We start from the raw sequence: 27,676 nt of genomic DNA on the forward strand, positions 1-27,676 counted from the left end.
GATGGAAATATTTGGCTCAAAATTTCACTGGTTATGTTATTCAGAAAAGAGATGGTGATTATACGAATACCTTCAGTAGTAAATCCCAAAAGTTATCGTGCTCTTGAATGTAAAGGTAAACTAGCCTTCATTGTAAACGTTCTGAAATAACTCTCTAAGACTAAAACAAATTAAAACATAAAAGGAAAGGTTATAAATGTAAATGCAATAAAAATAAAATTTTATAAGATAATACTTGAGGATTAGTACCAAAAAAAGAAATGAAATTGATCAGGGAAGGAAATCTCAGTTTAGCTTATTGAAAAGGAAAATAAATAAGGAAAAATAAATGGATTAGTTGCCTCCCATATAGCTGTAGTTTTACGTCTTAGTCCCGACGAAATATGTAACTTCATATTCAGCGCTTCTTTTAGCTCACTAGCTTGATAAAATAGGTTGTCTCCTATTCAGCGTGTGTTTTACGTCTCGAGCCTGACGTATATGTCTAACTTGTGCACGGGTATCAGAATCTTCATTTGGTATGTACTGTCTTGCTTTTTCTTCTTCGACTCCTTTTCTGGAGTATGCATCCACAACTCCCTTGAGAAGAAGCCTTTCTGGTGTTTGACTTAAGTCGTATTCAGGATAAGTCACATCGAACACCTGGTAGTCCTCTGGGGTTGTGATTATGGTCTGCCCTTCCTCACCCTCCAAAATAAGACCAGCCTGAGCAAAGAATCCTCTCCACAGGATGAGTGGGAAATCATACTTGTGTCTAGTGTCAGCTATTACGATGTCCAAAATGAAGTCGACATGTGTTTGATTCCCGAAGTTCTAAATATTTTATCTAATCATTCACTTTTCTGAATTTCGTTGAACTAAGTGGGTTTTTTCGGTTTTATTGGAGTATCTCCAGTCTGACCAGTTTATTAGCAGATTGACTACATCGTGGTGCAACTGCACATCTAGACCGGAGAAGGGTCCTATTTTTTTTTTTTTCGATGAATGAAAGTATTATTAGTAAAACCTCCCCAAGCATCACACTACGACACTACCCCACCTTTTATGAAGGGTTGCAAAGGCCTCACACAATCATGTGCTCAAAGCAGGGAACACCAAAACATACACAATTCACACTTCAATGGCAAGGCTTACAAACGAAAACTTAAAGTGCCTGCCAAATAAAGGCTACGTAGCCTACAATTAAAGAAAACACCAGCAACATGAAACGACAAAGGAGGCACAACAAAAAGCCAAATATGCACCTAACAACACAAACAGAAAATAAACTGCACCAGCAACTACTGTCCACACAAACTACATTTAGCAGCACAAACCTAAAAAACTGGACCAGAAAAACTGCACCAACATCCAAACTGCAGCCCCCAAAATGCCCAAAACTCAAGGCCAAAGAAGCACTCCACTGAACTGCAAACACACACAAAACTGCCCTCCTAAACTTCTGAAAGAACCACATGCAAAACTGCTCACGACATAACACGCCTAGAAACACCAAAACCTGCATACCAATCAGAAATCAATTCAGGAACCATTACCACCTGTCTTCCTGACATTAAAGATCCTTCCTTTGCAAGACAATCTGCCTAATGGTAAGCTTCCCTTAGGACATGGACAAATTCGACATTTTTTATAATCAACATCATGACCTTCATTTTATTGCAGTAAAACATTAATTGCCAGGGGCTCTCCCCCAAGGTTCCTTTTCCAATACAATGCATTTATAGAGTCGGATTCTATAATTAGACAACACATTTATAGTGTCCTGTTCTTTGTAGAACCGATTGGACCGACTGCTCCAGTCTGAGTTTAACAACTATGGTCTAAATAAATCATAAAAACTAACTTAAATCTCTAAATCTAATGAAGAGTTTACTTTTTAGAGACTTTTGTTGACTCTAGAATTTGTCAAAAAGTTTTTAAAATTTTTTGCGATTATTTGATAGGTTAAGTTTCACATAGAAGTTTTGAATTAATTGTTTACAAATGTTGAAGTTTAGAAAACAAAATGTTAGTAAAGTTTGGTTACGATCAGATATTTTGCATGTGTAACGAGGTTGAATTTTGTTTACTCAGATGTCTCTAATCTCTATAACAAAGCAATTATGAGATTATTGAGCCACAAGATGTATCCATCAAGACATTTGATTGAATATGTGATTGTCACATGACGTCCTGAGTGGCGTTATCAACCAAAGGATATGCTTAAAGCTTCCATTTATTGTCCATCTCATTAGTAGATGTGTCACCATACGACCAACCATACAATGAAACCCAACAATTCCTAGCACATCCTTTTATTAGACCACATTATCGAGAGGGATTAGAACACTGAAACTGGTATGCATAGAAATAACTATATCATAAGGTTAAAATGTTCAAGTACAACTAACAGGACTTGGGGTCTATGAAGCACGGACACCTCTAGGACTAGCCCTGTCGCGGTGTCCGACAACACAATTCAAACCCCCCACCTTCAGTTGGTAAAAGATCTGCTGTGTGGACATCAGGCTCTGTAGAAATTGAAACTCTCACTGCAATCATCCTTGAGTCTACACCTGGAATTCCCAAAGCTAAACCTGCATCTGTCACCATTCATGAAGCAACTCAAGCAATACCTACAAAAAGCCTACCCTCTAACCACATGACTTAAATACTTATACTTCTATTCCCCACTTTGTCATCAACAAAAACATACTTATGCAAGCAAATATAAACAATCATTCATTCAAAAGCAGAATATTGTTTTAAACAACCATAAAATAGTTACAAAACCAAAAAATTGTCAGATGACAAGTGCAAAACAATAAAAGGGAATAAAGTCCTAAGGTTTATGAGATAGCAGTTGCAGCAAAGTCTTGATATCTCTACTCATCTCATCCTGCATGGCCTTCATCTCTACTTGTCCTTGAATCACATTGTCCAGTTGAGTCTGCATACTCCTCTGGGTGTTCTGAATCTCTTCCTGATTAGCAGCCAGACTTTCAAGCTTATCTTCTAGAGCCTCTTGCTTCAACCTCTGAGAAGCCAGTTCTTCCCTCAGTAACTTTAATGCATGAGCTTCATAGATTTCTCTTTTTACAAATAGCTCCTTTGGTTTCAGTGCAAAGAGTTCATTGTAGGAAGCCAGGCCTCTGAATTCAGGCAGGTCATCTATAAGAGGCAGACGGGGAGGTTCAATCTGCCTAAAGATATTCCTTCTTAGATCCACTCTATCCATCTCCTTTCTGACATTGTCAAGCCAGTTAGCTAGATTTTGTTCAACAACACTAGAGCTTACGGTCTTCAGCCTCTCCAAGGCTTGATTCACTGAGTCCCTTAGCCTATCCCACTCAGCAGCATAACTTTGAGGGCTAATAGATGTAAGTCTTTCAGAAAACAACTCCTTCACTCTATTATAAATAATAACACTAATTCCCTCTAGGTCAGGGTGAAGAGCAGGAGCTGTGGGGATCAAGGTAGGTTCAGAAGAGGATGGTGCTGACACAAATATCATTTCTGTATCAGAGGCAGAATCTGATTCAACATTTCTGACTATGACTTGCTTAGTGTTTTGGTCAGAGGGTAGGCTTTTTGTAGGTATGGCTTGAGTTGCTTCAATAATGGTGACAGATGCAGGTTTAGGTTGGGGAATTTCAGGTGTAGGTTCAAGGATAGTTGCAGTGAGCGTTTCAATTTCTTCAGATCTTGATTGGGTGTAACTGCCTACTAATTTGACCTCTACTGCAGTAACTGTCGGCTGTAGTCGGACAAAATCTGCCCTGAGCTCTTCCGGGGGGTCCAAAATCTGAGCTCCTAGAACCAGTCCAATGGTCTCAGGTGTTGTTGCTGCTTGCAGCTCACGCTGACCCTCAGGTAGAGGAACCTGTTGCTCCTGATCACCCTCTGCTTCACCTGCACAAATCACCTCAGCTACTTCCTCCGCAGACTGGTCAGGGTCATACGGTACTGGCTGTACCAGTTCGATGACATCAGCATAATACACATTTGTGGGTCTAGTTATCTGCGAATGGTTCACCGTTCCCTCTCCAAACACATTGATGACTTCATTATCACAACCAGAAACACAACCATTATTATCGTCATTTCCAAAAACAATAACATCCATTTCTTTGTTAACTGGTTCCTCATATAAGAGCGATACTGTAATCTTGTCAACAATGAAACCTTCCCCAAAAACAACCATAGCCTCCACTTTGTTACCAGGTTCTAGATTTGATGTTATTCTCTGCCAATCCTCATGGCCAAAAGAGGTTAGAGTATCTCTTTTATAAATCTGAATGGTTCTCTTTGTATAATTTATGATCAACACACCGTGGCAACCTTCTGATGTTATGTTTTCCGAGGAAGAGTAATAGACAGCAAACAATATCATACTCTTCAGGTTTTGCCCCTTTATTGTTGGGATATCAAATATTATGGAATTGCAACTAAAGCTTGACCATTCAGAATTATTGTCACAAGGGAGGAAAAACAAATCCCAAGTCTCATCTGCAGTCTGTAAAACAAACATATGTTTAAATGCCTCAAATTAAAAATTAAGAGGATCCAAAGAAAAAAGTATTGTCTAAAAAAGGTATTTTTTTTCCTTAAAACTGTACTTTGCTTGTAATTTAATTCTTAACGTGATATTTGTGTTGACAACTCACACCCATTTCACAAACTACTAATGTAAAATGAGTTTAAGAACTTTAAGAATCAAATTTGTGTCTAATTCAAAATATGGACAAAATAATTTGTTAGAAAAATATAATTTCATACTGCAACCGAAATTCCAGTTTGATTTTTTAAAAACTAGACAGGCAGAAGAGTTATTCAAACATGTAAAACATTGTCTACAGCAATATCAGAGACTTGGCATTTTGTTCCCATTTGAATTAAAAGAGATTTCAAGTGATTCATTGACCCTGAAGTGCGAACTTTACGAAGAAAATCATCAATTAAGGGAGAAGCATACATATCAGAGATATCTGAAGGAATTGAACTTGCACTTGCTTCCAATTTCTGATAACTTGTGGCTCTTAATACATCCAAAGATCTTGCTATTTCTTGAGTTAGTTGTAGATCCGAACCACACTCAACACAAAGAATTCGAAGTTTTTGAAGGTCATTGGAAGTACCAAGTGATGACATGGACACAGATGTTTGAACAAGGGATATCACATTATTTGATGGCGACATCCAAGACCGAATGAGAGAAGGGAATACATCACGTGAAAATCCTTCAAAGCCACTCAGAGAAATATATCCAATGCTTTTCATTCTTACTATTGAAAATGGCACTTTTGTGATGGCAGTCTTATCTGCAATCAAGTTAATCAACGATTCCATCTGTTCCACATCCTCCTCCAATTCTTCAATCATAGAATATCCTGAAAGAATCAAAGTTTCTAGCGATTTAAATTTATATATGCTTCTTGGGATTCCAAAGACCTGTGCAGTCTCTCAAATTTATCAAAAGAAGTTTATCTAGAGATCCAATGCTCTGGGAGACCGTAGACAAACTTGGACAGTTTTCGAGCACAAGCTTTTCAAGATTAGGTAAGCAGGAAAAGTTTGGGGTTTCAGTCAAATCCAGAGAATGACTAAGATTAAGAATTTTTAGATTTTCTAGCATCTGTAAGAAAATAAAGCACAAGAGAATATGAGTAAGAGAAGCTAAGAAAAAAAACATTGGAATTTTGAAGATATTTTCCACTAAACCTTGACAAATTTTGTACCTGGCTCTTGTTCCATATTTGTCTGAGCTTACTATATTTTAATTCAACGACAACTAGACCTCTTTGCTGAAATTCTGCAGGAGCGTAGGTTTCTGGAAATCCATGCCAATACAGCCACTTAAGATCTCCTGAAAGATATTTAAAATCTCCCTTCAGCTTCACCCCAGCGAGACGAAGCAGTCTGAGTTTATTCATCTTCTTAAATGCTTTGGTTTCCAAACACTCTTTTCTTGCAAACTCCAAAGCCAATCCCTTGACAGCTTCTGTTCCCTGAAATTAAGAAAACGAAACATTACAAACAGAAACAAATATATTAATTTTGGAATTTGACACTTATAAACATGAGTGCAAATAATCATTAAGTAATAAAAAAATCATTCAAAAAATTTATATTTAAAGGATAAATAAACAAATTTTATTTCAGCAGGGACTAAAACTGCAGGAGAATTTATTTTGTAGGGACTAAAAATCTATTTAAATTAAGTAAGGACTAAATTTAGAAGGGAACAATTTTATAAGAACAAAAACATATATAACCCTAAAATGAATTAAACTAATTTTCAATTCTCTTACCTTACGCTTTTCTAATATATCAAACACCTCCCCATGGCGCCATAACCTACTGCGCTTCTCAGGATCCAATGGTGATTCCTCATAAATTATTTGTCTTCCCATGTCTCTTAACAAATCATGCATTCTAAGTTTGTTCTCATTGTCAACAGTTACAAGGGCTCGTTCAAGAAGGACTTTAATTCCCATATCGGCATAAAAATCACACCCATTTAATATTTGTATTACATCATTTTTGTCCATCCCAATAAAGAAACAAGCTATATCAAGGAATATTTGTTTCTCTGTAACATCTTTTAAACCATCGAAGCTTACTCTTAGCTTCTTCTGTACTTGATCATTGGGAACACATTTGAGTTTCTCCAAAACTCTCTGCCACTCTGTTATCTCACACTTAGACAAATAGGACCCCAGGACTTCAAGGGCTAGTGGCAATCTTCCAGAATAAGCAATCACGTCTGCCGAATGTGTAGTAAAATCTTCTGTCGGACTTGGTTGCTTGAATGCATGCCAACTGAAAAGCTCAAGAGATTCACTATCCTCCATTTCTTTTGTTGAATACACTTGATCCACTTTACATGATGTAAGAATATCAATATTTCTTGTTGTAATGATTATTCTACTCCCCGGACCAAACCAATCACGGCTTCCACACAAAGACTTTAGTTGGTCCAATTCATCCACATCATCAAGCACAAAAAGCACCCTATTCTGGGAAAGTCTTTCCTTCAATATATTTTTCCCTGATTCAATGTCTCTTATCTTGAATGTTGTTGTTTTGTAAACATCACAAAGTACTTGTTGCTGTAGTGTAATGTGATTAGTACGTGTCTCCCAAAATTCCCTTATACCTAGAAGGAAGCTCCTTCCCTCAAATTTTCTTCCAATTTCATTATAAATGGCTTTGGCAATGATTGTTTTACCTGTACCCCCCATTCCCCATATCCCTAAAAGTAAAACATCTTCTGAATTTTGGATATTTAGTAGCTTAGTCACAGCTTCCACACGAGATTCTACTCCCACCGGATGTTCAGCAATGAATAACTTTGTCCTATCTAGCAAACGAGTAACACGTCCAACAATATTATTGATATCGGCACTTTCATTCCTACAATATATGAACCAACGGATGTTTTTATCAATTGAGGGAGGAGTAATATATGCAAATATATGTGCAAAATTTTAGAAGAAATAATTGCATTGCAATGTGAAATGAAAGAGAAACGCATGGATTGGTAAATATATGCAAATATATGAACCAACGGATGTTTTTATCAATTGAGGGAGGAGTAATTAAGTTTGAGCTTACTACATTTTAACAATCTCTAGTAAGTTTATAAATTCACATACATGTTCTGATACATTTAGTTGTATTATAATAGAGGATTAATATTAAGCCTCAAATCCTCTTCTGCATAATTTTGTTTTAGTACAAACCCACCATATCCTATAATCTCGTGAGATAGTGAATTTAAGATAAAGATTCCACAGATAACTCATTAACAATTCTAGAAATACTGAGATAAAGATTCCACAGATAACTCATTAACAATTCTAGAAAAATACCTAATGGAGATCAACCATATAAAAAAATAAAAAAAATTGCAAAACAAAAGTTAATTCATAGAAGACGGTAAAAAACATTCTCTTTCTAACACTCGATATGGGTCCCACAATTTGGAATTGGGTCGCACATCAGTATCATGAAATGTTTTAAACGTGATTATCTTTAAAAGAGAGTGAACTTTAAAATGCATACATATACTATTACACCACCAAAGGCTTAAGAATTTTAATGTATCACGAACAACATTCTAAAAGAAAAAAATACAAATAGATAACCTGGAATCTATGAGGACAAACCCTGCTGTGCCACCAATATCAATGAGGTCTCTTCTCCAATTACTCTTCGTGGATTCATCCACTGAGATTCTTGATATAAGATGGTCAAAACCTTTTCCAAACCGACCTTTTTGATGACGCACTTCTGATGGATCTACCTCATAGAACACTGGTACAACGACCAGACCCCTGTTTCTACAAATTTCCATAATCTTCTCCAACTCTAGCATACACCATCTTGAATTAGCATAATTTGTAGACAAAACAACAACAGAAATTTTAGACCGTCCAATTGCTCGCAACAGTGATATTGATATCTGATCCCCTCGTTCAATCTCGTCATCGTCTTTGAAAACATGAATCGCCGCATTTTGAAGAGAAGAATGCAGATGTGAAACGAATTTTGCACGACTGTCTTCCCCTCTGAAACTCAAGAACACATCGTACATCTTTGGCTGAAACATCAAAGTAAAAATGAAAATTACAGCTTACATAATGGGTAGATAAAATTCTTGATGCCACTGATACATCTTAAACTATGAGGTTACCCAAAATTTATTCTATTACTAATATTCAATTCACAATCTTACTAATAATTAACTTTTATTATTCTTGTAACAAAACCAATTGTGAGCAAATTGATATCCACACACACTACCACTCACCTGATTAGTCTTATTACTTGATTCCCGCTTAATGATCCCTCTTGCCATGGCTTGAAGCAGAATATGCATTCCAAGCTTGTTATTCTCATCAATGGTTACAAGACATTTGTCTTCAAGGAGACTTATTTGACGAGCTGTGCAATATTGTGTTGACGTATTCAATGTTTGGAGTGCATCATTTTGGCTCATTCCGATAAAGAAATATGCTATATCAAGGAACAATTCTTCAAATCATCAAAACTCATTTCTAAAGTTTTAATTACTTTTTGATCGGGAAATGAAAAGCTTTCAAGACTCCTCAATGCCCCTTTCCACACAAATGCATCCTTTCCATGCAAAAACTCCCCAAGGCCTTTAAGAGCAAGAGGAAATCCCCCACAATATGCAACTAGTTGTCTAGAAAGTTCAACAATTTCTTTTGGAGGACTTGTTGCTTGGCTGAATGCACTGCAACTCAATACCTCAAGCGATTCCCTATCGTTCAATTCTTTCACTGGATATATATTGACAACTCCATGCTTCTTGAGTAGATGCCTATCCCTGGTTGTGATGATTATTTTGCTACCTGGACCAAACCAATCTGGATTTCCACACAAAGCCTCTAGCTGCTCCAATTTATCAACATCATCAAGTATAAGAAGTACCCTTTTATGTTGAAGCCTTTCTTTTAAAATCACTTTTCCTGATTCAACTGCAGATATATCTATTTTACTTGTTTTGTCGATATCTAAATGAATATTCTCTTGTAAAGAAACTAGAGTATGAAATCCTCCCTAGACATATTCTAGGTAGCATTTGTCCTCAAAAAAGTTCCCAATCTGAGTATAAATTTCGTTGGCAATGGCTGATTTACCAATCCCTGTCATCCCCCATATCCCTACTAAAAGAGGACATTTTGATTGTTTCAATAGTTGAATCACATCTTGGGCACGAGAGTGTATGCTCTCTATATGGAACGAGGCTCTTTTCTTGCTTACAATAAGAGTAGCACATTTAACTACATGTGTTATATGTTCACCTCTATTCCTGTATAGTAGAGAAACAAGAGACAATTATATGTAGAACTGTTGTGAATTCGGACTTAAAACTCACACCAATAATACTTTGATGCGTGGAGCAAAGGAAAGTAATAACCAATATCAAAGTAATCACAAGCAACAACAATAACAGAACCTAGATCTAATCTAGGAATCAAAGTGAAAAGCACAAAATCACAAGCAAAAGATAAAGAGAGAAGAGAAATAAACACACCAAGAAATGTTTACCCAGTTCGGTCCAACTTGACCTACTTTGGGGGAGAGATTGATCTCTCAAATCCATTATCAACGAGTTCTTACAAAGATATACAAAAGGGTTACAAGAAATTAGCTTCAACAAGCTCACAAAGAACAAATCCTAATTTTTACCCTTTTTTCCCAATCTCCCCAATGAACAAGACACTCAATGATTTTCACTCACCCAAGGTGTTTACAATGTTTCCCAACCCAAGAGAACCTCACTACAAAGACACTCAACCCTAAAGTTACCTCCTTTGTATTCCTAGGTTTCTCTCTCAAAGCCACACACAAAACATGAAGAATGAAGCCTTAAATAGCGTTCAACATTTGAGAAAATCGGCCTCCGAAATCAAAAAATTGGCCCCCAATTTCACCTTAGTACACAGTACAAAACCAGCCTTATCCTCAAAACAGGCCACAAATTTATCCAAATCGGACCCCGAAAAATGTCGAAAGGAAAGGCTGGAAACACACTCAACATCGGCCACCGATTTATACAAATCGGACCCCGATTTCGCACTCCTTCAGAACTTCAATTTTAAGTCAATTTCAACCATGACAATTCTCCAACATGTACATAAGTGAAAATACTAAATTTGCTAAACTCATAATAGTCAAATGAATCAAAACATTTAGTATTAATAATGCCATAAAGATTTAGTAATCTAATTTCATTACTCATTTGGTCCATATCGTAAAAAAGCTAATGCAGCATATTTGGAAGCTTCATTGCTGATTTCTGCTACCCAACTCATGAACTTGTCTTCATCTTCGGAAGAGGTTTTTTCCTTCATTGAGATTCTATCCAGAAAATCATGAAAAGCCTCTCCATACATATCTTCCTGCAATATTCTATTCGAGAGGGTTTTGCATCATCATTTTCACTTTCAGTTGGTCATTTCTTCTTCATATTTGGAAGCTTGAATAGCAACTCCTACTTGCCTCATGTGGGGTATAAATATTACAAGTCAAAGTCGTCTCATAAATATAAATAAATATTTTCAGCCACAAAAAGTTAATATGAATTATGAGGATAAGCTTTACAACGCATAGATAGAGAGTGGATTGGAGACACTCATTATTATATTTTACTTCCACCATTCTTTTTATAAAACTACTTTACAAAAAAATTATCCTTGAATCATAAATTTTTTAATGCATTTATTACTCTTTTTCTAAATATACCCTTCATTAATATTATCAATATATAGCTTGAAATATGAAAAGTTAACATTAAATATTTCTATAAACAAAAAGTAATTTGGTAATAGTAACATGTTTATGACAAATTTATTACTTCAAATATTTTTCTTAACATCCACGATTTTTGTAAAATATTCATAAAGAAAAAGGACGGAGGTAGTATTATACATTTTTGCCCTTTTATTCATTTTTTTTGGTACACCCTTTTATTCATTATTATATCCTTATGTATGTTTTTTTTAACGGGATATTAATATGTATCACTGTAGAGATTAATTTTTGAGGGAATTATTATCTTTATAAATAGCAGAGCTCCTTTTTGAAAAAAATTAACACTACCACATTTTTTGAGTTGTATTTGAACTCAAGATTTCTCATTAAACTATAAGAGATTCCTTACCATTTTATTTAAATGCTTTTGGATATTATATCTTGATATAATAAATTTTTAAGATGTTTTAATTTTTTTCAATAAAAAATTCACTCAAAAGTTCAATCATCATCTACTATGAAGGACAAATTTTTTTATTTCAATCTTAACTTTTATCAAATTTGTTCACCTAGTGTGTGAGAGATTAAAAGTAATTAAGATTGAGATATGGAAATATAGAGTCTGTAAAATAATTGGGTGCCCGGACTGTGTGCTTAAGTTTCGACACTTTTGCGCATGGACTGAGCTTAACTTTCAACAATTTTACCTGGTTTTTCTTAAAACAAAGTGCACGGTTGCCCTGGACGCACCGTGCTCTTTTTTTAACATTTGAAAATTCTTTCTTTTCTTCATTATTTGGTCCTGAAAATGAAAACTAATGTTTTATAGTAATATAGCTCCAAAGTAAAACCAAAGTTCCACAAATATTATTGAATTGAAATGCTAAAAATACGATAAATTACAACTTATCAACTTTCCCAGCCCCATTTTATCATTATTTCCTAATTAAAACAAAACAATGACTAAATATCAAGGCATATATAGGTTACAATATCGGTAAGATGGTATAGATATCTAACAACAAATTGGTTTATCTTGTGTTATTATAGTCAACATATGTGTTGTATTATTTCTCTTCCTACGAACAATACGTTGAACAAAAACCTAACATAAAAATTTCCTTCAAAATTTTATCACGCCGTTTCACTAAATTTCTCCAGTAGAGAAGAAGAAAATTGTTGGTTGCTTAAATTAAAACTGACTCATCCAATTCGAATATCAACCTTGTGCAACATATCGATCCGTGAATAATTCATTGAGATTCCATTGTTTCTCCGCTTCATCAATTTCATTGAGCACATGATTTAAACTCGCTTATCTGAATCATAACTACATACTTATGCATTCACATTGAGCTTTAGTTAATCATCAAGAGGATGGTTTCAATTTATTAGCTACTCGTAAAAATTGTCCATGGTTCAGTTTTCTACATAAATGGAACCTAAATGTCAAAACATGTTGCTAAAACCAAATTGAACCGTTAGATATTTGTCGCGAACCGATATTATTTTTGACTTGGTGCATCGGTTCATGTATTTTCAAACCGATCCAGGTTTTTTTTTAAATATAAAAAGATTAGGGTTAAATATGTTTTTGGTCCCTATAAATATGTCAACTTTTCGTTTTAGTCCCTCTAAAATTTTCCTTCTACTTTTAGTCCCTATAAAATTTTCAATCACTACTTTTGGTCCCTATTTTTAATTTAATTTTTGTATTTTTTTAATGAAATTGTGCAGAAATGTGTAAAATATTCTAAAAAAAATTCCTAAAAAAAATTAGAATTTTTTAACAAAACACAAATTAAATATGAATTTTTAACCGTAAAAAATATAAAAATTCATATTAAATTCATGTTTCGTTAAAAAATTCTAATTTTTTTGGGAGTGATTCTTATAAAATTTTGAATTTTTCTGGAAAATTTTATTAAAAAATATGAATTCTACATATGAGTTTGCTTTAAAAGAGGGACCAAAAGTGAAGATTGAAAATTTTATAGGGACTAAAAGTTGAAAGAAAGTTTTAGGGGGACTAAAACGAAAAGTTAACATATTTATAGGGACCAAAAACATATTTAACCCAAAAGATTATTCTAGTTTCTCTTATAAGTCAAAACCAAAATAGTTAATACCTCAAATAACCCATGTCATGTGGGCGAGATATGAATATAGCCTATGTATAAAAATATACAGATTTTAGCCCTATAATTTTAAATTCTTCATATTTTGACAATTTACAAAGGCTGTTTATAAAAGAATATAAATATGTCCTCGTGAGCTTAGCTCAGTTGGTATGGAGAATGCATAATATATGCAAGGTCCGGGGTTCAAACCCCGGCCACCACAAAAAAAAATAAAAATAAAAGAATATAAATATCACATCACATGTCTATTTAAATAAAAACATATTTTACAAATATTCAATATTCAATAATTTTATTAATTTATATAAATGAGGATGATATAGTAGTTGAATAATTTTCGTAAAATCATTAATTTAAAAATATTGTAAAATAATTTTGTTTTAAAATATTTTTGATGATGTTTACAACCTAATTGAGTTGCATGCTGTAATCATACACGTTTATAGCATCTACAAAAAAAGTTTCTCAATTTGGGTGTTTAAGTGGATCCGAAATATACACGTTACTTGTTTTATATTTTTTTAAGGGAAATGTCAACGAATGTTCCCCGGGGCATTCTTTAAGCTTCTAAAATGGTAAGATTATATGAAATTTATTGCATTGAAAATTAAAGTCCTTAATTTTTTAAATAATAATTTCTTCATTAAGAATGCTTAAAAAATGTCCCGGAAACACTCGTTAACAAGACCTTTTTTTATGATATGACTAATAAACTCTCAATCTCTCAAACCTAACACCTCAAAAAATCGTTGAATAGATCCTATCAATAACCATATATCATTACCTTTTACCAATAACTTATTTTATAATATTAAAATAAAATAACAAATAAAGGGAGAATGTATTTTGATGTATTTGGAATCCAAATATAATAGCATAGAGAGAGTGCCTGTAGACGTACTCATCCCTATAAGCACAAATTTGAAACTGCGTTGGAACTCGTCTCGAAGATGGAGGCAATATTGGTCTGCAGACGACATTGACTCTGCGAAAATGAGATCGCAATTAAGAAACACCCATGATACACCTTTTAAGAAACAAATGGATCAGAATAAGTACTCCTCCAGCGAATGTTAGCTCCAAAGAATAAAAAGGGAAGAAATCTGTGAAAGGAAAATATGATTCTTCTACATTTAACATAATCCCATCACTGTTTACATGTAAATTAGTTACAAAATAGGTAACATTTTTTTAAGTGTTGCGAGTAAGACTCTCAAGTGTTACTAAAACCATTTAGTAACACAGGATTTACCTAACATTTTTCAAATGTATGTTACAAGATTTAAACAGTAACATTTGTTTTTGATTTAGTTATATTTTTCAAGTATTACTTTACTAAATCTCATATATGTAGTAATGACAACTGATTATATATTGAAAAAGTGCTATCACTTGGCTAACAGAATAACAACTTAACACTGAAGAAAATAATAGAATATTTTGTTTGAATGTATTCCTTTTGGACTTGGTTTCCTCAATTGGAACACTATACTCACTTGTTAGATCTTTCGGCTCTTGCTCCTATTAAACTCGTATCACATACTAGTGTTTATCTTTGCCGTGGTGGGATACAAGAAATGAAGCATAGTAAAGAGGGCAAAGTTGGACACCTTGCATGTACCAAACCTCTACTGCAGGGACACATGAGTACTTGGTTCAGCCACCGCAAGTTATCTGCGTGAATTCGTGAATCATTAGAGTAAACAAAGACAGTCTTTATTTTTAGTAGTTGCAACACATTGCAGGAATAAAATTTCAAAATCTTTCCTCTAAACCTAATTAAATATCTACTTTTTCCCAGAACTCCTTACCTCTCCGAATTCAGTCCTTCCATTAAAATCCCACCCTTCTGACAATGACAATGGATTCTTTACAATCAAAGCACAGGTTTTCACATAGAAAATATAAGTTCTTACCTTGTAATGAGGTTTGGGCTACTTCACTTCTTAGAACCGCTGCAAGTGATCCAAACCAAAATGGCAACCAGACCAAACCAGAAAGGGTGTGAGGAAAGAACAGCACAAAAAAGCAATGGAAGCTGGGTGAAGAGTATACGAAATATCTAATAAACAAAAACAAAGAGCAAATCAGGAAGCCAGAAAAGGGCTGGAAAAATATATATTATTATGTATATTAAATTTAAACGGGGATCGCTTATAGGAGTTGGAGCAAGTCAATTTGTCCAATAGCTTCAGTGGTTAAATCCTGCTTTCATCATAACATTAAGAAAAGATTTATATAAAGAAAACGTAAATAAATGTACTCTTTTATCACTCACATTTTGATCTCGACCACAAACGGTAACATTATCATCTTTTGTATTGAAATGTTCAATTTCTTTGTCGATTGGTTCATCATATAAGAGACATAGTGTTGTCTTCTCTACAATGAACTCCTCCCCAAAAACAGCCATAACCTCCACTTTGTTACCAGGTTCTAGATTTGATGTTAGGCTCTTCCAATCCTCATCCTCAAAGGAAGTTAGTGTATCTCTTTTATAGGCCTGAATGGTTGTCTTTGTATGATTTATGATCAACACACCTTTGCAACCTTCCGACGTTATGTTCTCCGAGGAAGAGTAATAAACAACGAACAACAACAAACTCTTAAGGTTACGCCCCTTTATTTTTGGGAGATCAAATATTATGGAACAACCTTGGCAATTAAAGGTTGACCACTCAGAATTATGGCGCAAAAATGCATCCCAAATCTCATTTGCAGTCTGTACAATGAATAAATAAAAAGTTTAGAGGATCAAAGAAAAATAAATTCATCATATTTGTGTAAGTTAATTATTTTATCATTCCTAGTTCCCACTTAAGATATATAAAATGGTACATTAATTATCTTTTAATACATATGATCATTTAATCTAATTAGAAATAAAAGCAAAATAGTATTATTTTTCTTAAAAATGTATTTTGCTTATAATTTAATTCTTGACAAAAATTATGTGTGAATTAATGCAGGAGTTGTTAAGAATTAAATAGCTCAAATTGAGGACGGCATACTTTGTTAGAAAAACATAATCAGGAACAAAATTCCAATTTACTTTTAAAAATATACGTAGAAGATAAATGCAAACCTGTAAAAGGTTGTCTTCGGCGATATTGGGGACTTGACATTTAGTTCCCATTTGAATTAAGAGAGATTTCAAGTAACTCTTTGTCCCTGAAATGCAAACTTGACCAAGGCAATCATCAATAGAAGGAGAAGCATACATATCGGAAATCTTTGATGAAGTTGCACTTGCTTCCAATTTATGACAATTTGTAGCTTTTAATACATCTAAAATTCTTGCTACATCTTTAGTTAGTTGTAGTACTGAGCCACACTCTACACAAAGACTTCGAAGCTTTATAAGCTCCTTGGAAGTACCAACAGATGACATGGGCTCAGATGTTTGAACTAAGGATATCACATTATTTGATGGTGACATCCAAGACCGAATGAGAGAAGGGAATACATCACGTGAAAATCCTTCAAAGCCCCGTAAAGAAATATATCCAATGCTTTTCAATCTAACTATTGAAAAAGGCACTTTTGTTATAGCAGTCTTGTCCGCAATCAAGGTTTTCAACGATTCCATCTGTTCCAAGTCTTCCTCCAATTTGTCAATCTTGGAACATCCAGAAAGAATCAAAGTTTCTAGAGATTTTAATTTATAGATGCTTCTCGGAAGTTTTCGAAGACCTGTGCAGTCTGTCAAATTTATTAGAAGAAGTTTATGGAGAGATCCAATGCTATGGGAGACTGTAGACAAACTTGGACAATCTTTGAGTACTAGCTTTTCAAGATTAGGCAAGTATGAAAAATCTGGGGTTTCAGTCAAATTCAAAGAATGACTGAGATTAAGAATTTTTAGATTCTCTAGCATCTGTAAGAGAATAAAACCACGAGAAAATAGTTAGAGAAGCATAGAAAAACAAATAGATTGAAATTTTACACTGCTAAGTATCATTAACTTATTTGTTTAGTGTTGGTTTTGTTATCCCTAAATGTTAGTTAATGGTTATACCAGTATTGATATCACTTTGAATATTAAGCTTAGGAGCTAATAATAATTTTTTTTGGAAGTATCTGTATATACAAATTAGCCATCTGTAAAAAATTTAACCACTGTTAGTGAGGTCGAGTAGAAATGACACATTTTACATGTAACTAACGCTATACATGATCTATAGAAATAGAGGCCAATTGACGTTGCACATGTACAGTTAACATGTCATGCTTACTATTTGTTACACCATGATATCTGCGAGACATAGTTTTACACTTTTATTGAACACATAAATCAGACATAGAGTAGCAATGACAGAGAATTTGGTGGAAGAGTTCTAATATTTCGCCATTCAAATTGTCAAATTATACTTATAACAACTTTTGGCCATCCTAAACTATGAAGCACAAAAACAGACATTGACACTGAAGCATTGATACCGAACACTGACACGTGTTGGACATCAGACACGCCTTCGATTAAAAGTGTTGGTGCTACAAGATTCTAGTTCACCAATTGGTCAAATCCTATAAGCAGTGCCTAACTTCTTCAAAAAAGCGCAAAAATTAAAGAGCTAGATCAGACGATAAATTTAAATTTACTGCTTGTTCTTCTTTTATGGCCAGATGAAAATTTATTGCTTGCGGGAAATTTGATTAGTGATTGCTATTAATAAACAGAAAAATATTAAAGAGAATCCGTACCTTGCTCTTCTTCCATATATGTTTGAGATTGCTATATTTTAATTCGATGACAACTAGACTTCCCTGTTGAAATTCTGCAGGAGTGTAAGTTGATGGAAATCTATGCCAGCAAAGCCACCTAAGTTCTGCTGAAAGATATTTAAAATCTCCATTGAGCTTCACCCCACCAAGTCGAAGCAATCTGAGTTTATTCATCTCCTTAAATGCTTTGGTATTCAGACAAACTTTATTTTTTCTTGGAAATTCCAAAACCAGTCCCTTGAGAGCTTTTGTTCCCTAAAATTATAATATCAGAGAAACGGAAAACAAATAGCTTAGATATCTGTTGGCTAATTTTTTTGTAATGCAGCCTATTATTTTGACATTTGAAACTAATTTGTAATTAATTAACAAAAACTAGCACAATCATGAATGAAACTATTTTCAAATATCATGCTCTTCAGTAACATATATAAACCATATAAGAAGTTATCAGGATAGTAATTACCTTATGCTTTGATAATATATCAAGCACTTCCTCACGGCGCCACAACCTACTGCGGTTCTCCGGATCAAATGGCGATTCCTCATAAATTATTTGTCTTCCCATGTCTCTCAACAAATCATGCATTCTAAGCCTGTTCCTATTGTCAACAGTGACAAGGCTTCGCTCTACTAGGACTTTAATTCCAATATCAGCAAAAAAATTGCACCCATTTAGTATTTGTATTACATCATTCTTGTCCATCCCAATAAAGAAACAGGCTATATCAAGGAATATTTGTTTCTCTGTAACATCTTTTAAACCATCAAAGCTTACTTTTAGCTTCTTCTGTACTTCATCATGGGGAATACATTTCAGTTTCTCCAAAACTTTCTGCCACTCTGTTATTTCACAGCCAGACAAATAGGACCCAAGAACTTCAAGTGCTAGAGGCAATCTACCAGAATAAGCAACCACATCTGTTGAATGTTTAGCATAATCTTCTATCGGAATTGGTTGCTTGAATGCATGCCAACTGAAAAGCTCAAGAGATTCGCTTTCATCCATTTCTTTTATTGCATACACTTGATCAACTCTGCACGATCTAAGAAGACACATATCTCTTGTTGTGATGATTATTCTGCTCCCGGGACCAAACCATTTGCGGCTTCCACACAATGCCTTTATTTGGTCCACTTGATTGACATCATCAAGAACTAAAAGCACTCTATTATCGGAGAGTCTTTCCTTTAATATATTTTTCCCTGATTCAATGTCACTAATCTTGAATGTTGTTGTTTTATAAACATCACAAAGTAGCTTTTGTTGTAGTGAAACAAGATCAGTATTTGTCTCCCAAAATTCCCTTATGTCTAGAAGGAAGCTCCTTCCCTCAAATTTGCTCCCAATTTCATTATAAATGGATTTGGCTATGGTTGTTTTGCCCATTCCCCCCATTCCCCATATCCCTAAAAGTAAAACATCTTCTGACTTTTGAATCTTTAATAGCTTGGTTGCAGCTTGCACGCGAGATTCTACTCCCACTGGATGTTCGGCAACAAATAACTGTGTCCTATCTAGCAAACGAGTAACATGACTAACAATACTGTTGACATCAGCACTTTCATTCCTATAAAATATGAACCAATGAAAATATTGACAAATGACAATCAATTTTATGTGTATAAGCATTCTTCAACATGCATGTTCTGATATAATCAGTTGAATGGGAAATGATCGAAACAGAAAACCAAGCATCGATAAACAAGTAATGTGTTGTTATTTATTAGTAGAGTTATTTAAGTTTAGCATGATTGAGTGTAAATCTCTATTGCTGAGTTTAAGAATATTTAGTTAGTTTATAAATTCACATGCATGTTCTGATATAATCAGTTGTGTTATAATAGTCTCAAATACTCTTCTACATAATCTTGCTGTAGTATAAGCTCACCATATCTCAATAATACCACCAACATATTTCGTCTTCAAATCTTTACAGTGAAGAAAGTGAAGAATAAAATAGTGGACAAATTTGAGATAAAGAATCATTGCTTCCACAAAAACTCATCAACAATTCTAGAAATGCCAAATGGATATAAGATAAAAATAGATCATAGAGATATTTCTAGTGATCAATCATAGAGAAAAATTAGATATAAGATAAAAGAAAGTTATATTATCTAAGTGATAATTTTGAAAAGAAAGATATTTTAAAATGGACACAGATAATATTACACTACCAAGGCCTAAGAATTTTAAAGAATCACCAACAATACTCTGAAGGAAAATAATATAAAATAAAATAAATAACCTTGAATCTATGAGGACAAACCCTGATATGCCACAAATATCAAAGAGCTCGCTTCTCCAATTACTCTTTGTTGATTCATCCACTGAGGTTTTTGATATAAGATCATCAAAACCTTTCCCAAAATGACCTTTTTGATGCCGTACTTCTGAGGGATCCACCTCATAGAACACTGGTACAACGACAAGACCCCTGTTTCTACCAATTTCCATTATCCTTTCCAACTCTAGCATACACCATCTTGAATTAGCATAATTTGTAGACAAAACAACAATAGAAATTCTAGACTGTCCAATTGCTCGCAACAGTGAGATTGATATCTGATCTCCTCGTTGAATCTTGAAATCGTCTTTGAAAACATGAATCCCTGCATTTTCAAGAGAGGAATGCAGATGTGAAATGAATTTCGCACGACTATCTTCCCCTCGGAAACTCAAGAACACGTCGTACATCTTTGGCTGAAACTTCAAAGAAAAGAAAAAAAGAATATAGCTTAGATATATGATTGCTGTAATTCTTGTAGCCACTGATACATCATAAACTTTGAGGTTACCAATTATTTATTGTTAATAATTTTCAATCCATAGTCATACTAATTGACTTCTGATGTTCTTGTGATGGTTATTAAACCAAATGATAACAAACTGATATCATTAATTTTCACTTTGATGTTATATATTTTGGATTTAAAAAACCATACATTGGTTATCACACACACACACACTACCACTCACCAGGCGATGCATTTTACTTGTTCCCCTCTTAATAATATCTTTTGCCATGGCTTGTAGCACAACATGCATTTCAAGGTTGTTTTTCTTATCAATAGTTAAAAAGCTCTTGTCTTCGAGAAGATTTATTTGAAGAGCTGCACATTGTGTTGACCTATTCAATGTTTGAAGTACATCATTCTGGTTCATCCCAATGAAGAAATATGCTATATCAAGGAATATGTGTTTCTCTTCATCACTCAAATCACTAAAACTCATTTCTAGATCTTCTAGTATTTCTGGAGATGGAAGGTAAAATGCTTGGTATCTCCTCAACACATCCTTCCACTTACGTAATTCCTTTCCACGCAAAAAATCCCCAAGTTCTTTAAGAGCAGGAGGCCACCCCCCAGAATAAGCAACTACCTGTTTGGAAAGATCAAGAAAATCTTCTTGAGGATATGTTGTTTGCCTGAAGACACCGTAATTAAAAAGCTCAAGTGATTCACTTTCATCCAGTTCTTTGACTCTATAAATATGGTCAAATCCATGCTCCTTGAGGAGATGTCTATTCCTAGATGTGATGATTATTTTGCTTCCTACACCAAACCATTCAGGATTTTCACACAAAGCATTTAGCTGCTCCAATTTATCAACATTGTCAAGAACAAGAAGTACCCTTTTGTGTCGAAATCTATATTTTAAAATTTCTTTTCCTGATTCAATTGTACGTATCTTTATTTCAGTTCCTTTGTCCATGTCAAAAATAAGTTTCTGTTGTAAAACAACTTGACCATTTTCTTGTTCCCAAGCTACCTTGACGTTTTTGAGAAAGCACTTGTCCTCAAAATAGGGACCAATTTGATGATAAATGGCTTGGGCAATTGTTGTTTTACCAATCCCTGCCATCCCCCAAATCCCTATAAGGAGAGGAGATTTTGATTGTTTCAATAGTTGAATCACATCTTGCATGCGAGAATTTATGCTCATTGTATTTAAACAATTTAACCACCTTCTCTTGTTTATCACACGAGTAACACGTTCAACCAGATTATCAATATGTTCACTTCTGTTCCTATATAGTATATGAAAAAGAGGTGATTATATGCATAACAATTCTCCAGTATGTAAATAGGTCCAAAGAAAGAAGGAATAAATAAGGTAAGGGGTGTAAATTAAGAATCTCAACTATTTGAAATAAAATTAAATTTCCTAAACTCGTAATAATCAAATGATTCAAAACATGTACTGTTAAAAAGCCACATAAAGAAGGAGTAATCTAATTTCAGTTTTAAAATTACCTGTCTGGGGGTATTTGTACAAGATCTATTGGTCCTGAAAATGTAGTAGCTTTACTGATTGTTGCAACCCAACTTAGAAATTTGTCCCCTTCATGGGAGGTTTCCTCCATCAATATTCTATCCACAAAATTTTGAAAAGCATCTCCAAACATACATGTCTTTAAAATTCCGCATGAGGGATAGACATGATCATGGAACAAAGGCAGAACAGTAAGACCAGATGTTGTTCGGCAACAATCGGTTATTTTCTTCAATTCTTGAAGACACCGTCTTGTATTAGCATAATTTCTTGAAAATATGATTACAACAATTTTGCACTTTCCTATAACATTCAGCACTGGCTCCAAGGGTGTTATTATCTGATCTCCATAATCAAGCCTCTTATCCTCCCAGAAAACAACAAATCCAGCTTTTATGCTAAGAGTCTTATAGATACTCATAGCAAAAGAACCCGCATCTTTGGCGCAGAAACTCAAGTACACATCGAACCTCTTCCTCTTTGGATTAGTAGACGAGGATTCAAATTTGTGGTCACTTTTTGAGGAGGAAGGGAAGGAAAACATGGATGGATTTTTATGAAAAATTCTTAAAAACGATCAATGAATCTGAAATTTTACAAGAAGAATTCAATTGAAGATGATGAGGCATAACTCATCTTGATTAGAAATTCCTTCTTATATCTCAGTTGTCTCATCAACTATGTTACTAGTCAACGGTCTACTTGTTATAGACTTATATTATTAATATACTAATACCATGATAATAACACATAATAATGGAACACAAATTACACAATAATAATAACATGAAAGAGTCCTGTTATTATATTAGTAACAGTAATGGGGGAATATAATACCCAATTCCATTGTGAATTGTGAATTCACAACTTGTCTCAAACATGGTGACACGCTTATATTAAAAAAGGACTCGGTTTTTGTTAAGAGTCGTACATCGGATAGAAGATGGCCTGTCAATGTGTTTATAAGTGGGGGCAACCCTCACCTCGCAAACCGGTTTTGTGTGGCTGTGTTAGGTCCAACCATGATTTTTAAGAGTTTTGAGATAGCACAAATTTCATGGTCCTCTCTCAAACTCGATTCGGCTCGATTGGTTCAGTTAAGGAAAATTGTAACGTCCGATGTGGGACATTAATTATTAGTTATTAGTAATTATATGTATATATTTGTAAACCATTTCTTGATTTGTGCATGCCATGCTAATCTTCTATGTATCGTTCTAATTTTATTTGTAAACCACAGTAGTACATAGACTACACTATCTTCTTTTCTTTTTACTTTCGGTCTATCTTTTTTTAATCATTTTGTAACTCTTAAGAGTTTTGAGATAGCACAAATTTCATGGTCCTCTCTCAAACTCGATTCGGCTCGATTGGTTCAGTTAAGGAAAATTGTAACGTCCGATGTGGGACATTAATTATTAGTTATTAGTAATTATATGTATATATTTGTAAACCATTTCTTGATTTGTGCATGCCATGCTAATCTTCTATGTATCGTTCTAATTTTATTTGTAAACCACAGTAGTACATAGACTACACTATCTTCTTTTCTTTTTACTTTCGGTCTATCTTTTTTTAATCATTTTGTAACTCTCAATTTTCTCGATCCCCTTCACCACTTATGAAATGGATTAGCTGTGATGTAACCAAAAAAAAAAAAAATGGATTAGCTGTGAAGACAAAATCAGGTGAAATGAAATGGCTCTTTGAATACCAAAAGTCATGCTTGCATTATGTGATCTTAATATAGTAAGTTTCAAGTAAAAAGTCGTCTAGATTGCATCAAAAAATAATAAACTATATTGAATTATTATCACTTACACATGGGACAACTTGCAAATAAACAATAGAATGATTACTGTTGCCTGCACCACCATTGATTGAATAAAGAATAGAAATAGAAAATTGGGGAAAGCTTGTATTCTTCCCCAATATAATATTCCACTCATCATGTTTAAAGTAATGTCTCATTGAACATTCTCAACACCAATGAAATTGGGAATGGAAGGAAGTTCATCCAGTCGAAACAGCCCCTTACCTTATTTGAGGCGCGAACGAGTCTCTATCTTCCGGTCTTTTTTGAAAAAACCAAAATACCACACTTTGAAAAAAAAATGGAATTACCCAAGATTTGGTCCTCATTTTGAACCACACCATTTCAAATGGGGAACTTGTGAAGGAAATGCCCGGGTACACGTCAAATGAAATGGTATGTTTAAGTTTAAGTGTGCTTTTTATTTGATTTTAATGTATAACTAGATCGTGCATGATTTGTCAAAAAAAAAAAAACTAGACCGTGCATAAGTAAAATCAAATGTATTGTTTTTTTTGAAAAGGGAAATCAAATGTATTGTTGTTTCTATTGATATGAATAACATTACAGTTTGGAATTAAATTTAAAAATAATGTACAATAAATTACACATAAAAACACCACTGTTATAAAATAATATAAAAGGACAAGATAAAAGATGAAGAAGGTTATAAAATAATTCCCTAAAAAAATAGTTTATAAAATAATATAAAAGGACAAATTGTGTGTTTGGCTCTGCGGTGACGAGAATTGATTTTGATAGAATTGATTTTGATAGAATTGATTTTGACTAAAAGTGAGTTGAATGTAATTGATTTATGTTTGGATATATTTACATAGAAGTGATTTTTACCAATTCAAGTTGTTTGGATAATTTGAATCAAAATAGCTTTTGAAAGTATAATTACCAAATTAGACATCATTTATATTATATATAAATAAATGTAAATTTGACAGAATTGCTTTAAAAAAAATTATAACAAAATCGAAAAGTTTTATTATAATTTTTCCGCGTGTCTTATTCTTATGAAAGCAAATTGAGATTGCAATTTTCTCGCGGATCTGCACTCCTCCCTTGGATGTCCATGAAAGATATGCGTCGGTAAAACCTTACTAAGAAAAAACACAATGGGAAAAATTTTAATGAAAAAGAGTACAATATCTAATATATTTCTCTCTTTAAAAACCTTACCAGGAAAACCAGTGGGACAAAACCACGGTGAAGGAAAAAAGAGTGCAAAATATATTTATATCTTCCCCTCAATCAAACAATCATCTCTTAGACGATGAAGATCAATATTTTATATCAGCTGTTCAAAAATTATGTTTGGGAGTGACTTTGTGAAAAGGTCTGCATGATTATTATACGAACAAACTTGTTGACTGGTTATATCATCATTCTTCTAAAGATCACAATCTTTCAACTAAGCAATGCACATGGTATCATATTCATAAATGATTGTTCCATTCACTCTTCCGGATGACAAATTGCAAGTTTCTTCTACGTGTTCAATCATAGACCTCAACCAAACATATTCTCGAACTTTCTTTATGTAGTTCTAAAATTTCATTATGAGCATCACACAAAGAACCTGCATTTCTAATATAACAAAGTAACAAATAATATATCGTAACATGAATAGTTAGCAAGGTACATTATTGTGTCTCAATTGAACTAATATATGGTACTTCAGGACCAATTAGTTCTTCATTATTTACTCAAATTCTCAAACAATTTTTTTGTCTACATCTAGTGACTGACTTTACAATCATATGAGTTCATAACAAATGTGATTTGTCCATCTATAACCATTTTAACACATTTCTATATATGTATGATGATTCACATAAGTTTATTTTTCAAATACTCAACTTGTAATCTCAAATAAATATATATCATTGCTACATATTTCATCTTAATTTCTTTTCTTTAAGAAATCAATTTTCAAAAATTCTTCAAGAGTTCTCGGGTTTATTTCAAAATGGACAAAGGATATCATTTTTATATCTCTTTCTTAGAAAAAATTCACTAAGAATATTATACAACGTGTTTATATATTTCAAGTTGATTAATCGATCTCTTCAAGAATATGAATTGTGTGCCTTGATAAAATAATTCCTTCGAGGAATTTTATATAAAAATATCAAGTGAGTCAGATAAATATATTGTATCATGTATTTCATATATAGATAGATTGTGGCATTCAAGCGGTGTTATACTTAATCAAGTATGATAATATACTTGAATTCACTTCAGGTGAATACACCTCTTCAAAATTATTGTACTTGAATATACTTAATCTTGTATCTCTACTACTATTTTAAATGAAATGCAATAAGTTTATTCTTGTGGAAAAAAACTAAAAATAGCACACATGCCTCTCCAATTATATTTCAATTGCCCCTCCCCACAACATTAAAAAAAAGGCTAAAACGCACTTTTTGCCCCCTAAGTTTGCAAAGGTTGCAATTTTGGACCCCTATTAAAAAAAATGGCAAAGTGACCCCCCATGTCTACCCCCTTTTGCAAAACGTCAATTTTGACTCAGTCAACCTTATGTGGCACGCCACCTGTGTATTTATTTTTATTTTGTATTTTTTTAATTCCACGCGTATAATTAATTAAAAAAAACCAAAAATAACAAAAAAAAAGTGAGGCACGTGCGAGCTTTTGCAACGGTAATATCACCTCCTTTTAATAACCTTCATCTTCTCTTTCCAAACAAAATCTTCATTTTCCTCTTCCAAACCTTCATTTTCGATTGCTCCTTTCATCATCCTCTCCTTTGTTTTTCCAGAAAATTGCGACCAAGAAATTCCGAACCAAACCATCATCTTCATCTTCTCTTATTTCATCCCTCCCTCCATCTCCATTAGCGGACCTTGTTTTTCCAGAAACTTCGAAAATGTCTCAATATTCATCCTCAAGCTTCAATGGGTCGACATTCAAACAGAAAACTGGGTTGGTTTGTCACTGTGTTGTGGAATCTTCACTACCTTCACCTTCAGCTATGTATTCACCATCTGAGCTAGAGTCTTCGCTACCTTTTACTTCTTCTACCACCTCAACATCATTGTCATACCTACTATCCAATCCTTCAGTTTGTGGAGTCTCAACATAAAAATCAGCAGCTACCTCATTTTGAAACTCATTAATGAACCTCACAATGTCTCTATTTGTTTTCAGCAACCTTAAACCACCATTCAAATTTCCACCAGGTATAACATACCACAACTTATAGTCACCTTCCACACCTATCTCCCTTACTAGTTTGTCCAGATCTTTGAGATTCACCACATCTGTGTTCCACTCACCCCCAAACTCGTGAACCTTACCACACTTATATGCAAAATCAGGGTCACAAATAAAGTAGCCTTTGTAATGAAACCTTATCTTCAAGTAGTTGCCAGCAGCAAACCTAGCAATAAATAAACCAATATGCGTATAAGGGAG

General features: G+C 33.8%; 1 protein-coding gene and 1 pseudogene across 6 annotated transcripts; both read right to left on the reverse strand.

Annotated features, from left to right (window-relative positions):
• Nucleotides 1-2,695: 2,695 nt before the first annotated feature.
• LOC146926805 (disease resistance protein RPP2A-like) lies at nt 2,696-10,920 on the reverse strand (annotated as a pseudogene). The gene is made up of 7 exons (XR_015005524.1): nt 10,750-10,920; nt 8,795-9,820; nt 8,130-8,584; nt 6,291-7,395; nt 5,718-5,987; nt 4,819-5,614; nt 2,696-4,495 (listed from the first exon to the last, which is right to left on the reverse strand). The product of XR_015005524.1 is annotated as a disease resistance protein RPP2A-like (transcript).
• A 3,271-nt stretch (nt 10,921-14,191) lies between these two features.
• On the reverse strand, nt 14,192-23,039 carry LOC146926806 (disease resistance protein RPP2A-like). Of its 5 annotated transcripts, none has more exons than XR_015005522.1 (10): nt 22,392-23,039; nt 21,115-22,165; nt 20,384-20,844; nt 18,598-19,702; nt 18,111-18,386; nt 16,492-17,283; nt 15,685-16,128; nt 15,323-15,468; nt 14,903-15,080; nt 14,192-14,391 (listed from the first exon to the last, which is right to left on the reverse strand). XR_015005522.1 is itself a non-coding variant. In XM_085700283.1 (9 exons), exons 1-8 carry the CDS (start codon nt 22,952-22,954, stop codon nt 15,346-15,348), a joined length of 4,809 nt encoding a protein of 1,602 aa, XP_085556409.1. In that variant the 5' UTR covers nt 22,955-23,039; the 3' UTR covers nt 14,618-15,080; nt 15,323-15,345. The 5 variants fall into 5 exon arrangements, 3 of the variants coding, with proteins under 3 accessions (XP_085556409.1, XP_085556408.1, XP_085556410.1); XR_015005521.1 differs by having other exon boundaries at nt 14,192-14,433; XM_085700283.1 differs by lacking the exon at nt 14,192-14,391 and having other exon boundaries at nt 14,618-15,080; nt 20,384-20,838.
• Nucleotides 23,040-27,676: the final 4,637 nt, after the last annotated feature.

The sequence above is a fragment of the Medicago sativa genome, chromosome 4 (genome assembly GCF_051527215.1).
Source record: "Medicago sativa cultivar Bolivia chromosome 4, Bolivia_mono, whole genome shotgun sequence".
Lineage (NCBI taxonomy): Eukaryota > Viridiplantae > Streptophyta > Magnoliopsida > Fabales > Fabaceae > Medicago > Medicago sativa.